We start from the raw sequence: 16,685 nt of genomic DNA, 5'->3' as shown, positions 1-16,685 counted from the left end.
TTCATTTTTTTAAAAGCTAAGTGTAGGTGCGAGGCTGTACTTATCAGCTTCCGGACCCATATTCTTTAATAAAAACATTAGAGCATCGTTCATTAAGCTGAACTACAAAAATGAAGGGCTCAGGATATCAACATGGTAAAATAATTTAGTTTAGTTTAGTTTGGAGATGCAGCACGGAAATAAGCCCTTCAGCCCATCGAGGACGTGCCGACCAGCGACACTAGGGACAATTTACCATGTTACCGAGCCAATTAGCCTATAAACTTGTACATCTTTGGAGTGTGGGAGAAATTTGTACGTCTTTGGAGTGTGGGAGAAACTTGTACGTCTTTGGAGTGCGGGAGGAAACGGAGCACCCAGGGAAAACACACCCAGGTGACGGGGAGAACGTACAAATACGGACAACACCTGTAGTCAGGACCAAACCTTGGTCTTTGGCGGTGTAAGGTAACAACTCTACCACCGTGCCACTGTGCCATCCCAAATGGCAGGTCTTGATCACACAAGTCCACATTTGGACAACAAAGAAAATGAACTGGAAGAACATTGGCAGTGTCAAAATAAAATTATTAAAGTAATAGGATAACAGAACATGCTGAATACCTAAAGAAGCAAAATTCTTGCCTGAACCTTTAAATCTCAGACAAGGGGAGAAATTGATTCATGTCAATTGTATGAAATGTGTTTAATCAGCAGCATTTTTAATAATGTTTGAATTAATATCAAGTGGGTAAATTAAAAAAATCAAACACCATTTAAATTGTTGTCAAATTCACTGGGTCTGTTGAACCTCACGGTCATAGATTTGTCTTCAGTCTCAAGCCCACCAACATTCCAACAAATATATCTGACAGTTTGTAACTGCGTTAGGAAATCAATAATAGTCAACTGATAGATCAATGGCTCCCTCTTTTGAAATATTGCAAGAAGCTTTGGCTTTGCAAACGCACGTATGTATTCTGATGTTCATTCAAATATGTGACTTGCATTACAATAAAAGGAGAAGTGCAAAATATTTACATGGCCATGAGACATGATTTGCTCTGCTGCACACTGGTTTAGAGAAAGCATTTCAGTGAAATTTATTTTGCATTCCACTTGCGAACCACTGGAGTCAGCAGTGGAGTGGGTGCTGAAGAAATTTAAAATAGCATGCAATATCTTTTTTGAAAAACGTACCTAGTTTGCTTGAAATATACTCAATGACAAATTACAGTACACCTATTAATTTTACCCCGATGAATACACAATGATTGGGGAAGAGGAGAGGGGGTTTGAGGGAGATAGTTTTGATCATCCCGACGAGAGGGCTTGAACAGCGGACTGTCGGCAACGGCAGGTGCGGAGGGTTCAGCCCCGACCACAGGTGAACAAAGGAGGAAGATGGCTAAACCTTATTGCCTTGCACCACGGTGAGGAATGTGGATTCCACTGTGGTGGATGTTTATGTTAAATTTTATTTTATATGGCTCAATTGTGTATTGTTGTTTTTCTCACTTAGTATGGCTGTTTGTTAACTCAAATTTCACTGTACCTTAATTGATACATAACAATTAAATTTAATCTTGAATCTTGAAATGGTTAATGTAATTAAGGCCTACTAGCTGTTGGCTGAAACATATTTTCCCATCAAGCAATGGGCTGATTGCTCAAATTACAAAATGAAAGGAAATATATGGATCCACATGTTGAAGAATACTGCCCCTTGATGAAAGGCAATGGATACATGAGCAGCTCTAGAAGGATAGATCATAATAGTGCAACCAAATCTATGAAGATAATTAGGAAAATTAATGTTTGCTATAACATAAATCCAGATGTTGAGCAACTTACAAGTACAAGACATTATTCCATAAACAATTCTAGCTTTTCAAGGGGAACAGCAGCCTGGAGGTTTGAACACACTTATAACTAAAACTGAGGGAACAGCAATAAAAGCAAGCAACTAAATGACAACGAAACCCAGCTTGACATTTATTAACACTCGGGTATCAAAACAGTTTTAAATCTACATATTGGAAGGAGAAGGGAGGTGAACTTTATTGGAATATTTAAAACTGTTCTTTCCATGTTAATGAATGATGGCAGCACAATTGACAAATTAATGCAATTCTGCTGCTTTCCATGCCTACTCATATTCTATGATATATGTTCACAAACTCAGACAGCAAATGTCAATCAACAGTTGAACCAAACAATGGATCATTAATTAACCCACATTATGCCCTTGTCTGACATTTACACACAAACTATCCTTAAGGTGAACCCATGAATATAAAACACAGAGACATGAAGATCCCACCGTTACTTTACAGCGTTGGGTTCGATCCCGACTAGGGGTGCTGTCTGTACGGAGTATGTACCTTCTTCACGTGACCGCGTAGGTTTTCTCAGAGAACTTCAGTTTCCTCACACACTCCAAAGAGGTACAGGTTTGTAGGTTAATTGGCTTGGTGTATGTGTAAAATTGTCCCCAGTGTGTGTAGGATAGTGTTAATGTGCGGAGAACACTGGTCGGTGCGGACTCGGTGGTCCAATGCGCCTGCTTCAGCGCTGTATCTCTAAACTAAACCTTAATTATAAACGACGACACCAAAAAGGCATTTAATCATCTTTGGACTGGACAGTTTCCCATTTTAATGATTTTATAACTAGCAATTTAATGTCAGCATCTATTGCAGAAATGTGGAGGAATGTGACTGGCCGTGCAATTTATTTTGCTTTATTTCTACTATTTAAATCTAATAATTCCAGGATCAAAATAACAGGGTTCTAATTAACTATAAAGATTGGTCTCTTGGCAGCTGGGAGATAAATCTAGCAATTTTAATGAAGCCAAAAAACTAATTCCTGTCCAGCAAAAAAAATTGGGGTTCTGGATTTCAATGAAGAAGCTTCGCTTTCTTGTAATTTTTATGACTAACAATTAAAATGGGTATGGGAATGCCAGAAATGATTTCAATCAAAAATAATTGCAGTTTTAAAATGTATCCACCTTGTGTGGATCTAAAAGTTCTGAAAATAACCTGAGCGATACCAGGGAAAGAAAGATGGGAGGGGCTGAATCAAATTCCAAATCATTTTCAGTTATCCCATGCTCTCAATATTTTTTATACTATCTGTTACCTCAGTATACCACATAAACAATCACACAACTGAATAAAAATACTATGTACTTTAATAAAGTTTTCCAACTAAAAACTAAAAGATGGCAATTTAAAATAAAATATTACAATTACAATTTTTATTGCATTATGACAAGCACACACCTCAACAGTTTAAGTCAAGTCATGTCAAGTCAACTTTATTTGTCACACACACACATACAAGATGTGTAGTGAAATGAAAGTGGCAATGCCTGCGGATTGTGCAAAACAACAAAACAGAACCAGTATTTACATTTTAGAAAAAAAAACACAAGAGTAAATTAGTCCCTGGTGAGATTTGAGTTTACAATCCTGATGGCCTGTGGGAAGAAACTCCATCTCATCCTCTCTGTTTTTGCAGCATGACAGCGGAGGCGCTTGCCTGACCGTAGCAGCTGGAACAGTCCGTTGGGTTGGTAGGGGTCCTTCATGATCTTGCTGGCTCTGGATCTGCACCTCCTGGTGTAAAGGTCCTGCAGGGGGGTGAGTGTAGTTCCCATAGTGCATTCGGCCGAACGCACTACTCTCTGCAGAGCCTTCCTGTCCTGGGCAGAGCTGTTGCCAAACCAGATCGAGATGTTTCCGGTCAGGATACTTTCTATAGCCCTGTAGAAGGATTCAAGGATCCTCAGAGACTGAATTTCCTCAACTGCCTGAGGTGGTAAAGGCACTGCCTTGCCTTTCTCGCCAGTGCGGCAGTGTGTGTTGTCCATATCAGATCCTCTGTGACGTGGACTCCCAAGTATTTAAAGCTGCTCACCTATCCACATTAGCCCCATTTATCTCCAGTGGCGTGTACGTCCTCGGTTGTTGAGCCCTTCTAAAGTCCACAATCAGCTCCTTAGTTTTAGTGACATTCAAGAGGAGGCTGTTGGCCTGACACCAGAGTGCCAGATCAGCTACCTCCTCCCGGTAGGCCTTCTCATCATTATCGGAGATCAGGCCCACCACCATAGTGTCATCAGCATACTTGATGATGGAGTTGGAGCTAAACCTGGCCACACAGTCATGCGTGTACAGGGAGTACAGTAGGAGGTTAAGGACGCAACCCTGGGGGGATCCTGTGTCAGGGTGAGGGGGTTGGAGGTATGTCTCCCCATCTTGGCCACCTGGGGCCTGGCGGTGAGAGGCCAAGATGGGGAGACCTACCTCCAACCCCCCACGACTACTTCACCGCCCTTCGCAGTCTGTAGGACTCTACCATGTAGTCATCCATGTTGCCGGATGCCAGGCCGGAGTTGTAAGCAGCGGTGCGAGCATTCTAGGCAATGCGAATGGACCTGTCCGCCCAGGGTTTTTGGTTAGGAACGATGCTAACCCTTACAATGGGGACGATGTCATCGGCTATTCTTGGAATGAAGTCCGTGACCGCTTCCGCGAACTCACTGACATCTCTGGAACTTGATTGGAACATATTCCAGTCGACATCGCTCAGTGCATCTTGCAGCATGGCCTCTGAATGGTCAGACCACCGCTTTACGTCCCTCGTCACTGCCGCTTCCCGTACTATCCGCAGTTTATACTCTGGCAGCAGGAAAATGGCGGCGTGGTCAGATTTTCCAAAAGAAGGAAAAAAACCATCTTGCAGCCTTTCCTGAACGGCGTGTAGCAGTGGTCCAAAGTTCTTTCACCCCCCCCCCCCCCGGTGTGATGTGTTGGCAGAAGTTAGGCATGACCTTTTTGAGATTGGCCTTATTAAAATCTCCAGCCACCACCATAGCTGCTTCAGGATGCTTGTTCTGATGCCGACATAACACATCGTGTAGGACCAATAGTGGCACGTTGGTGTCCACATGTGGTGGAATGTAGACTGCTGTGATGATCACTGAGCTGGGGAAGGTACTTCAGGTTTGTCGAGCAGGAACGAGAAAGCATCTTAATATTCCTAGGGTTGCACCAGTTATGTTGGTCATGAAGCAAACTCCTCCACCCTTTGATTTCCCGGATTCTTCCATTCTGTCCGCACGAAAAACAGTGAAGGACTCGGTTGGGCAAATTACTTGATCCGGCACCAGCGGGATCAGCCCATGTATCAGTCAGACAGAAGATGTTGCAGTCTCTTGTGTCCCGCTGGAATCTAATCCTCGCCCTGAGGTCATCCATCTTGTTCTCCAGGGACTGGACGTTAGCCAGAAGGATGCAGGGCAGAGGCGGACAGAAGGCTTGAGCTCTTAGCCTATTGCGAATCTCCCCCCCCCAACCCAATCGCTTTCCTCAATGTTTTCTCCGACTTTTTCCCGGAGCCTCGCTCCCATTGTTGTTGCAGTGGCGCTCTTGTGATCTCTGCCGGCCACGTTGGATCGGTGAGTAAAGTGTCTAAAAAGTCATGGGTTACAATAAAGTTTAGCTTTAAAAGTGTTTTCCGCTCATACATGGTTAGTGCTAATGTGTTAAAATAAAACTAGCTGCCCTCTCAAATATGCTGCATTTAAAAGCAGCATGTAAGCCTTTCTCATTTAGTTGAGTTCTGCACCATCTGTCACACTAGACTTGCAAGTACAGCACATATTCTCCAGAATATTACAAGGGCTAATGGATTCAGTTGCAAGAACTACTAACGTAACTATTTTGCATTCTTGTGAGCAGATTAAAGTTATTTGCTGTTTGAAATGATTTATTAAGATGATAGGAAAAAAAAGAGAATTTCCTTTTAAATAGAAGTGACAAAGAGTAGCATAAAATTAGACCAGTTGTTCAGGAATGATGTTAGGAAGCATTGTTTCAGACAATGGATTGTGGAAATCGGGACCACAAACTGCCGAAAATTTAAAACGCAACCAGGAGATTTTGCAGTCCAAAGAATAAGAAATCGCGGGAAGTAAATTAAATGCAGTTGTGTCGTGATTTAAATTTGATGGCACTGATCGATCCAATCCGACTTGAGTTCCTCAGGAAATAAAAGTCTCCCAGCACACGTCAAAAAAATGGAGAGGGCAAGTTTGCATAATCTGTTTGAGAACTACAATCCATAACATTTTAATACGTGGCTCGGATTTGATTACAATCCATAATATTCTAGTGAGTGGCTAAAAACATAAAACACATGTGGAGAAACTTTTCTTGCTTGAACAACTTACCCTAATAATATACTGGTAGATGATAACTAGACTGACAGCCATTGAAAGATTCGCCATGAAAGAAAATACTGCAAGGTACTTTAGATCACGAATAAACACAAAGCAGATCAAAAAAGGAAGCAAGCTGAGCATGTAAATCCTTGCATCAATGTTCCAGTCTTCATTATGGTCCTGCATGTTTCTGGTCATATTTAGGTCACTGTAACTTGTATGATTCCTCATGAAACCTTCCACCAGCTGTAGAAATAAAACAATAGCCCCATTAACCTCTCACATCACGTCTCGTGTGAACACAGTAATCAAAACTAATAGATAATCCAAGTCATTATTGAACATCTAAAGTAAAGCCCAACAAGGTATAAAAAGCTTAAACAATTAAATTTAAAATGATCAGCAAAACAGTCAAAAGCCTTATAAAATGTTGAAAATTAAAAAAAAGCAATTTGAAATGAACTACGAACATGTTCACAAGAAATATTTGCAGTGCAAAAAAAAACAATGCACCTGTAAGCTTAATGACCTTTTCCATTTAATTCACAATTGTCCAATAAATAAATAAATACTTCATAAAGTAATTTGAATCTAGAAAGTTATAAGATTCATTTGATAACTACAGGTTGAATACCAATTTTCCAGTACTGTCAGTTCCACAGCCGTTCTGGATGATCTGTTTTTCTGGACCAAAAGAGGTCACGTGATAATGAAATGACAATAAGCCCGTGGCCCGCGAATGACAGCGTCTATAACACACCACGGGGTGCCAGAAACTTAAATAAAACAAATATAAAATGTGAACTGAATGTGAATGAGATTGACTGGCAATTAATTCTAAAAGGGCTGACGGTGGATAAGCGATGGAAGACATTTAAAGACTGCATGGATGAACTACAAAAATTGTTCATCCCAGTTTGGCAAAAGAATAAATCAGGGAAGGTAGTGCATCCGTGGATAACAAGGGAAATCAGGGATAGTATCAAAGCGAAGGATGATGCGTACAAATTAGCCAGAAAAAGCAGCATACCGGAGGACTGGGAGAAATTCAGAGACCAGCAGAGGAGGACAAAGGGCTTAATTAGGAAAGGAAAAATAGATTATGAAAGAAAACTGGCAGGGAACATAAAAACTGACTGCAAAAGTTTTTATAGATATGTGAAAAGAAAGAGATTAGTTAAAACAAATGTAGGTCCCTTGCAATCAGAAACAGGTGAGTTGATCATGGGGAACAAGGATATGGCGGACCAATTGAATAACTACTTTGGTTCCGTCTTCACTAAGGAAGACATAAATAATCTGCCGGAAATAGCAGGGGACCGCGGGTCAAAAGAGTTGGAGGAATTGAGTGAAATCCAGGCTAGTCAGGAAGTGGTGTTGGGTAAATTGAAAGGCCGATAAATCCCCAGGGCCAGATAGGCTGCATCCCAGAGTACTTAAGGAAGTAGCTCCAGAAATAGTGGATGCATTAGTAATAATCTTTCAAAACTCTTTAGATTCTGGAGTAGTTCCTGAGGATTGGCGGGTAGCAAACATAACCCCACTTTTTAAGAAGGGAGGGAGAGAGAAAACGGGGAATTACAGACCAGTTAGTCTAACATCGGTAGTGGGGAAACTGCTAGAGTCAGTTATTAAAGATGGGATGGCAGCACATTTGGAAAGTGGTGAAATCATTGGACAAAGTCAGCATGGATTTACGAAAGGTAAATCATGTCTGACGAATCTTATAGAATTTTTCGAGGATGTAACTAGTAGCGTGGATAGGGGAGAACCAGCGGATGTGGTGTATCTGGACTTCCAGAAGGCTTTCGACAAGGTCCCACATAAGAGATTAGTATACAAACTTAAAGCACACGGCATTGGGGGTTCAGTATTGATGTGGATAGAGAACTGGCTGGCAAACAGGAAGCAAAGAGTAGGAGTAAACGGGTCCTTTTCACAATGGCGGGCAGTGACTAGCAAGGCTCAGTGCTGGGACCCCAGCTATTTACAATATATATTAATGATCTGGATGAGGGAATTGAAGGCAATATCTCCAAGTTTGCGGATGACACTAAGCTGGGGGGCAATGTTAGCTGTGAGGAGGATGCTAGGAGACTGCAAGGTGACTTGGATAGGCTGGGTGAGTGGGCAAATGTTTGGCAGATGCAGTATAATGTGGATAAATGTGAGATTATCCACTTTGGTGGCAAAAACAGGAAAGCAGATTATTATCTAAATGGTGGCCAATTAGGAAAAGGGGAGATGCAGCGAGACCTGGGTGTCATGGTACACCAGTCATTGAAAGTAGGCATGCAGGTGCAGCAGGCAGTGAAGAAAGCGAATGGTATGTTAGCTTTCATAGCAAAAGGATTTGAGTATAGGAGCAGGGAGGTTCTACTGCATTTGTACAGGGTCTTGGTGAGACCACACCTGGAGTATTGCGTACAGTTTTGGTCTCCAATTCTGAGGAAGGACATTATTGCCATAGAGGGAGTGCAGAGAAGGTTCACCAGACTGATTCCTGGGATGTCAGGACTGTCTTATGAAGAAAGACTGGATAGACTTGGTTTATACTCTCTAGAATTTAGGAGATCGAGAGGGGATCTTATAGAAACTTACAAAATTCTTAAAGGGTTGGACAGGCTAGATGCAGGAAGATTGTTCCCGATGTTGGGGAAGTCCAGGACAAGGGGTCACAGCAAGGATAGGGGGGAAATCCTTTAAAACCGAGATGAAGAAAAACTTTTTTCACACAGAGTGGTGAAACTCCGGAACTCCCTGCCACAGAGGGTAGTTGAGGCCAGTTAATTGGCTATATTTAAGAGGGAGTTAGATGTGGCCCTTGTGGCTAAAGGGATCAGAGGGTATGGAGAGAAGGCAGGTACGGGATACTGAGTTGGATGATCAGCCATGATCATATTGAATGGCGGTGCAGGCTCGAAGGGCCGAATGGCCTACTCCTGCACCTAATTTCTATGTTTCTACGTTTCTATGAATGGAATGACCTGCCAAACCATCCCCGGCTGTTTAGAGTACTGGCTTCCGACCTCACTCCCGAATCACAAGGTGCACCAGCGAGCCCTTCTTCACCCACCCCACCACCGCCCCCCTAATCCAAACCCCCTCCTCCCCCCTTCTCCCACAGAGTTCCAACATACTCAACATTGGAATCGACAGCAGGTAAGAGGACAGGGAGCCCCGCAGCAACAGTGCGCGTTCAGCCGGTGGGAGCACGTGGAAAAAAAGCGCTGAACCCAGGGACCACAACGTGAGCTGCAACAACAGCTGTGTAAACCAGTGAAGACGGGCTCACTGGTGCAGACCAGCAGCATTTACGCTAAGTTTTCAAGTGAAATGACACACTGTGCTGGAGTAACTCAGCCGACTGGATCAGACTAAGGGTCCCGATGTCATCAATCCATGTTTTCCCGAGATCCTGACCCGCTGATTTTCACCAGCGTGTTGTGAACTTTTGGTGAGTGAAGAAGGGCTCTTTGGTACGCATTGCAAGTCGGGAGTGGCGTCGGAAACTAGGAACCCTAAACGGCCGGCAGTGGGAGCCAGGGATGGGTCAGCAGGTCCTTGTGCTATATCCGACAACTGCTATAAGGGTGTCATTAAAACTAGGGTTTATTTATTATCTGCAAAACAGTTCGGAGAGAAGATTGAGAACACAGTTGATTCTTTCATGTCAGAGAAACACGACCGGAAAGAGCGCTCGCCACTCCCAATGCCATCGGAATTTCAATGAGCTCTTGTAATTTTGTCTGGATTATGGGGGTGAGCGAATCATCAGTTGCCGGAAAAATCAGTATTCAACCTGTACTAAAAACTTGAGTATGGATTTAACTAAGACAAATCTAAGCATTAGTTGAAACCAAACCAAAAATCACCCACCAACCTTGGTACAAAGAAGTTTGTATTTTATTGCAGTCAGTTAAAGACCAATTCTATTTCCAATCATTCAAGTCAAGTCAAGTCAACTTTATTTGTCACACACACATACAAGATGTACAGTGAAGTGAAAGTGACAATGCTTGCGGGATTGTGCAATACAACAGAACAGAACTAGTATTTACATTTTTTTTTTAAACAGTAATTACGCCCTGGTGAGATCAGTTTACAGCCCTGATGGCCTGTGGGAAGAAACTCCGTCTAATCCTGTTTTCGCAACGTGACAGCGGAGGCTCTTGCCCAACCATAGTAGCTGGAACAGTCTGTTGCTGGGGTGGTAGAGGTCCTTCATGATCTTGTTGGCTCTGGATCTGAATCTCCTGGTGTATAGGTCCTGCAGGGGGGTGAGTGTAGTTCCCATGGTGCATTCGGCCGAACGCACTACTCTCTGCAGAGCCTTCCTGTCCTGGACAGAGCTGTTGCCAAACCAGATCGAGATGTTTCCGGTCAGGATGCTTTCTACTGCATCAGAGTAGAAGGATTGAATGATCTTCTGGATACAGAGTCAGTTCTTTACAAGTTTGAAAGCTGCATTTATGACTTCAAACCTGTACTGGCACTATCCCCCAAATCTTTCTCCACTACATTGACGACTGCATCGGGGCTGCCTCCTGTACCCATGCAGAATTTATTGATTTCAATAACTTTACCACTAACTTCCACCCTGTCCTCAAATTTACTTGGACATCTATAAACTCTCTCCCCGTTATAAATGTCTGACTCCATCACAAGGGACTGACGTCTACTCCAAACCTACCAACTCTTACTGCCCCTCCTCCCTTCCTTCTTCTTGCAAAGATACCTTCCCTTAATCTCAATTTCTCCATCTCTGCTGCAGATGCTCCCAAGATGAGCCTAACCATTCTAGGACATCCTCTTTCTTTAGTAAATGTGATTTTCCCCCTGCAGTTATAGATGGACCTCCTCTGTGTCTTGTAGTTCTGCTCTCACTCCCCCCACCTAAGATGGAACAAGGATAGAGGTCCCCTGGTCTTCACCTTTCAACCCACCAGCTCCTCATCCAAAAGATAATTCTCCGACACTTTCACCATCTCCAACACGATCCCACCACCAGACACTTCTTCCCATCAGCAACCTTTCCCGCCTTCGGCAGAGACCACTCTTTCCGCAACTCCTTGGTTCACCCATCCCTTCCCATCTAAACCACCTCTTTCCCACGTACTTTCCCCTGCAACCACAGAAGATATAACACCTCTGTCTATCAAATACCCCCATTGCCAGTATTTATCTATCACTTACTGGGCTTTGTCTTGCCCCTCGTCTTTCAGCTTTCTTCCCTCTCCCTGCACATAATTAGTCTGAAGAAGGGGCCTGACCTGCAAAGTCACCTATCCATATTGGTCTGCTTTTGTACTGATTCTCATTTAGCGATGTATCACGAGTACTTTAGCACATTTAGGCATAGATACTGCAGAAAACTGAAATTTTAATGTATTTACCCATTCAGAAGCACTAAAGGTTGCAATTAATATTCTGCACACTACACAAAAGAATTATCTGCACTTAAAAACTCAATCAATATAGTTGTTAGCAAAGCTTCATGGAAGCTTTTATTCTCGTTTTTCATTTCTCCTCTTGGATTTTGAAACTTTAAAAAAAATGCTATTTACCATTCACCTATTTTAGTATCTCTCTCCTGCTCATCCAAGCAGCCTTATTAAACTTGTGTCTAGCGTGGAAGCTTCCTCAAACTAAGCTTTTAAAACCAGGGACAATGTTCCGGGCACATGAATTACCGTATTTCCCGGCAATGAAGGCGCTATATTTTACCGTAAAATAAGGCCCGAAAATGTACCTGCGTCTTAGAGGCTAAAGGTTAGATTGTTAGCCAAGAAAGATAGGCTTGGCTATCCCTCAGTACAGCGGCTGTAAAAGGACAGCACCGCTGGGGAGGAGAGTTCCTTCCAGGTCTGGCCCAGGTCGGCACGGCTGGGCCGCTGGGGGTAAAGTTGTGGGGAGGGCAGGAGCGTTGAGAAGGAGGGGGTCGGCGAGGATCTCAAAGATGAACAAAAAACTGAGCATGAAGTCCTAATCCCTGAGTTTTTATCAGAAAGTAAGTTGGAAGAGACCACTGTGATTGAAACACAAAGTTCAGTCAGTACAAACAAAGAAACAGATTCCTCTGGTCAAAGTCAGGGTACTAAAACAGAGCCAAACAAGCCAACAGTTGAGTCAACACCTAATGCTGTTACACCTGTTACTGTTACAGACGATAAACCAGTAGTCAGATTAGGTTTGTAAATTAAGTAACTCACTGTATAAGTAAAACAAAAATGTGTAGATGTAAAATAAATATTATGTTTATCATTTAAGATTTCATAAATACTGGTTTAAATCATGTATCACAACAACAAAATTGTAACCGAGTACAGGTGCACAACCTTTTATCCGAAAGCCTTGGGACCAGACACTTTTCGTAATTCGGGATTTGTCGGCCTTCGGAATGGACATTTTTTAGCGTAGATTTTAATGGCTGGCTCAGTGGTAGAGTGCTCGGCTCATATCCGCAAGGTCGCGAGTTTGCGCCTTGATCCCGGCAGTTCCTCGGTCGCGAGTTTGAGTCTTCAATGTAGTTTTTTCTTGCAGAATAAATGTCTGTATGAAATGCAGTGTGTTGAATGAATTCCTGAATTTGTAAATGTGACCGCAGCATTGAATCACCTCTCGCACTCATGTCACCCTAGCGGGGCTACATGCCCTTAGGCGGCCTAAGGCGACATTTTCACACTCTTATATCCGTGTGCAGCAGAGGCGACGTGCGTTTGGCGCCAAACGTGAGCTTTGGCGTGCCATGTTTAGCGCCAAACGTGAGCTTTGGTGAGCTTTGGTGTGCAGACGACATCCTGGAAAAAATGTCCGGTTTCTTCCAGGTAGGCGATATACCCTCCCGGGCAATATACCCTCCACTTCTCTTTTATGAAGGGGATTTAGTTCCCCTTTCTTCCAGGACCGACCAGAGGTTCCGCTGTCACCTCTGCGGGCCACCCTCGGTGAAAGCTCACTCAACTTTGTCTTGGGATTCCTACTCTCCCGCGCAATGTACCCTCACCTTCTCTTTTATGAATGGGGATTTAGTTCCCCTTTCTTCGAGGACCGACCGGAGGTTCCGCTGTCACCTCTGCGGGCCGCCCTCAGTGAACGTCCTGTCTCCCTGTCCCTGGGATAGTAGGGGGCGATCAAACAGCACAATACCCCCCTCCCCCTCCAACGCCAGAGGAATCCGCTCCCCGATGGGCCGCTACGGCGACAAGTGGCAGTTTGCCCACAGCCCGAGCTGCGCGACCCCAAGAACAAGACGTACCTTGCACACCATCAGCTTCTGCCCATACGGGGAGCGTGTTCCTCTGGAGCTGGAGCGGGGCTGGGCTGGAGTTGCTGATCTGGGATCTCCGTGCTTGAAGTGGGCCTGGGGGTCGGTGTCCCGATGAGGGGGCACAGCTCGGGCTGTGGGCGAACTGCCACTTGTCGCCATAGCGGCCCATCGGGGAACGGCTTCCGGTGGTCCTGACGTCTCCGGCCAGTTTGCAGTTTTCCTCTGGAGTTGGAACGGGGCTGGGCTGCTGCTGGCTGTGGGTCTCTGGGATCTCCGTGCTTGCAGTGGGCCTGGGGGTCGGTGTCCCGTTGGTCCTGACGTCTCCGGTGACTGGCACTGACCTGCTGGCATTGCCGAAGTGAAGACAGTGCAAAGCCCCCGCGCCGATGCAATGGGCGGGGAGCTGGAGAGGGGAGGGAAGGGGTCACACACATGGCCGGGAAGCAGAGGGGTGTAGGTGGGGTGAAACTGAAGGGAGCGACAATCTGCTGCTGCCTGCCCGCTGAGTTAAAAAGTTCCCACGCAAGACTCACGATACACTGTGTATCGTGAGTCTACCGTGGGAACTTTTTAACTCAGCGGGCAGGCAGCAGCATATTGTCAATTATTAACCCTCCCGCGCAATATACCCTCACCTTCTCTTTTATGGATGGGGATTTAGTTCCCCTTTCTTCGAGGACCGACCGAAGGTTCCGCTGTCACCTCTGCAGGCCGCCCTCGGTGAACGTTTTCAAGGACCTTTCTTCAAGGACCGAAAAAATGTCCGCTATTCGGAGGTTTTCGTTATTTGGATCTTCGGATAAAAGGTTGTGCACCTGTACTTGGATTTAATACTTAAAAAAGGAGAGCAGTGTAATGTATTCATACATATTCATGTGTATGTTAATGAGTTGGTGTTCAATATTCGCAGGGAATGTTAGGTAATAAATCTCTCTCTCCTGATCCAGGCAACCTGCGTGCAAGTTGTTATTCATTCTACCGTCCGGAATATAACATGTAATCTTAATCCTGCGCAAAAATCAGGACATCACTATTGATCAACAGGTCTATAAATTAAAGATAGACACAAAATGCTGGAGTAACTCAGCAGGACAGGCAGCACATCTGGATAGAAAGAATGGGTGACGTTTTCGGTGGAGACCCTTCTTCAGATTCCAGAAAAATGAATGTCTTGATCTGTGTGTATATTAGATGGGCACCATGAAACCGCATGAATTATGAGTGAAGCATTATGAAATGGAAAAAATCAACAAATGTAACAGCTTTTCAAACCATGTATAATCATTAACACCATAAAATACAATGTCTCAAAAATAATTTAATACATAGCCTCTTATAGAAACCCTGCAGTCACATATATTTCAGTACAATTACAAAAGATTAAAGTACAATAAACGGACTGGAAAGATCCCAGATTCATCTGACAAAGATCTTATGATATTAAAAGTATCTCTAGATATTAAAAGTAACTCTAGTTTCATTAAATACTAAATTGTACAAGCTATCTCTTGTGCTTATTGCACAATAAAATTAAAACCAGAAGCTAGTTATATTCTGAAACCCAAGAGATAGCTTGTATAATTTAGTATTTAATGAAGCTAGAGTTATCCGTAGCACTGAAAACTCATTTCATAACACAAACATTGCATTTATTTTTACATAAGGAATATTTGTACAACTGTTGGGGAAATCTATCCAAACTCTTGTAATATTGCAGGATATCAAAATCATGTCATCCTTAAATCAAGTGGTTTTATGGTGGCAGGGTTAAAGGGAATGAGGAAATGAAATTCACTATCTACTGCGATCCATTCCATCCTCACGGTTTGTTAGACACATAGACAATAGGCGCAGGAGTAGACCATTCGGCCCTTTGAGCCAGCACCGCCATTCATGGCTGATCATCCACAATCAGTACCCCGTTCCTGCCTTCTCCCCATATCCTTTGATTCCGCTAGCACTAAGAGCTCTATCCAACTCTCTTTTGAACGCATCCAGTGAATCAGCCTCCACTGCCTTCTGCGGCAGAGAATTGCACAAATTAACAACTCTGTGTGAAACAGTTTTTCCTCATCTCAGTTCTAAATGGCCTACCTCTTATTCTTAAACTGTGGCCCCAGGTTCTATCCCCCCCCCCCCCCCCCCAACATAGGGAACATGTTTTTTGCACCTAGTGTGTCCAATCCCTTAAAAATGTTATATGTTTCCATAAGATTCCCTCTCATCCTTCAAAATTCCAGTGAATACAAGCCCAGTTGCTCCATTCTTTCATCATATGACAGTCCTACCATCTCAGGAATTAACCTCGTGAACCTATGCTGCACTCCCTCAATAGAATGTCCTTCCTCAAATTAGTTATTGTTGAAAGGCAACCTTAAAGCAACTTGGGGGGAAGAAGTAGGGGAAGTTAATATACAGCGCCCTCCATAATGTTTGGGACAAAGACCCATAATTTAGTTATTTGCCTCTGTATTCCACAATTTAAGATTTGTAATAGAAAAAAAAAAATCACATGTGGTTCAAATGCACTTTGTCAGATTTTAATAAAGGCCATTTTTACACATTTTGGTTTCACCATGTAGAAATTACATCAGTGTTGTTACATAGTCCCCACCATGTCAGGGCACCATAATGTTTGGGATACAGCAATGTCATATAAATGAAAGTAGTCATGTTTAGTATTTTGTTGCATATCCTTTGCATGTAATAACTGCTTGAAGTCTGCGATTCACGGACATCACCATTGCTGGGTGTCTTCTCTGATGATGCTCTGCCAGGCCTGTATTGCCGCCATCGTTAGCTTATGCTTGTTTTGGGGGCTAGTCCCCTTCAGTTCCTCTTCAGCATATACAAGGCATGCCCAATTGGGTTCAAATCGGATGATTGACTTGGCCACTCAAGAATTGACCATTTTTTAGCTTTGGAAAAACTCCTTTGTTGCTTTAGCAGTATGTTTGGAATCATTGCCTTGCAGTAGAATGAACCGCCGGCCAATGAGTTTTGAAGCATTTGTTTGAACTTGAGCAGATAAGATATGTCTTATTTTAATGCTCTTTTTTAATGTTTTTATTGTCTTGTAATAATTTTTTGTTCATGATTAGTCATGTACAGCACTTTGTTGCAACAGTGGTTGTTTTTAAAGTGCTCTATAAATAAAGTTATTATTATTATTATTATTCAGAATTCATTATGCTACTACCA

General features: G+C 43.4%; 1 protein-coding gene across 2 annotated transcripts in view; it reads right to left on the bottom strand.

The window, feature by feature from the left end:
- Positions 1 to 16,685, bottom strand: part of slc36a4 (solute carrier family 36 member 4) — a 290,588-nt gene that overhangs the window by 249,345 nt on the left and 24,558 nt on the right. For both annotated transcript variants that reach the window (XM_033022426.1, XM_033022427.1), the window contains exon 7: positions 6,224 to 6,460. In XM_033022426.1, the coding sequence (XP_032878317.1) occupies positions 6,224 to 6,460 (237 nt within the window). The remainder of the gene's footprint in view (positions 1 to 6,223; positions 6,461 to 16,685) is intronic.

Source organism: Amblyraja radiata, chromosome 6 (genome assembly GCF_010909765.2).
Source record: "Amblyraja radiata isolate CabotCenter1 chromosome 6, sAmbRad1.1.pri, whole genome shotgun sequence".
Lineage (NCBI taxonomy): Eukaryota > Metazoa > Chordata > Chondrichthyes > Rajiformes > Rajidae > Amblyraja > Amblyraja radiata.
This window is presented reverse-complemented; position numbering and strand designations above follow the sequence as displayed.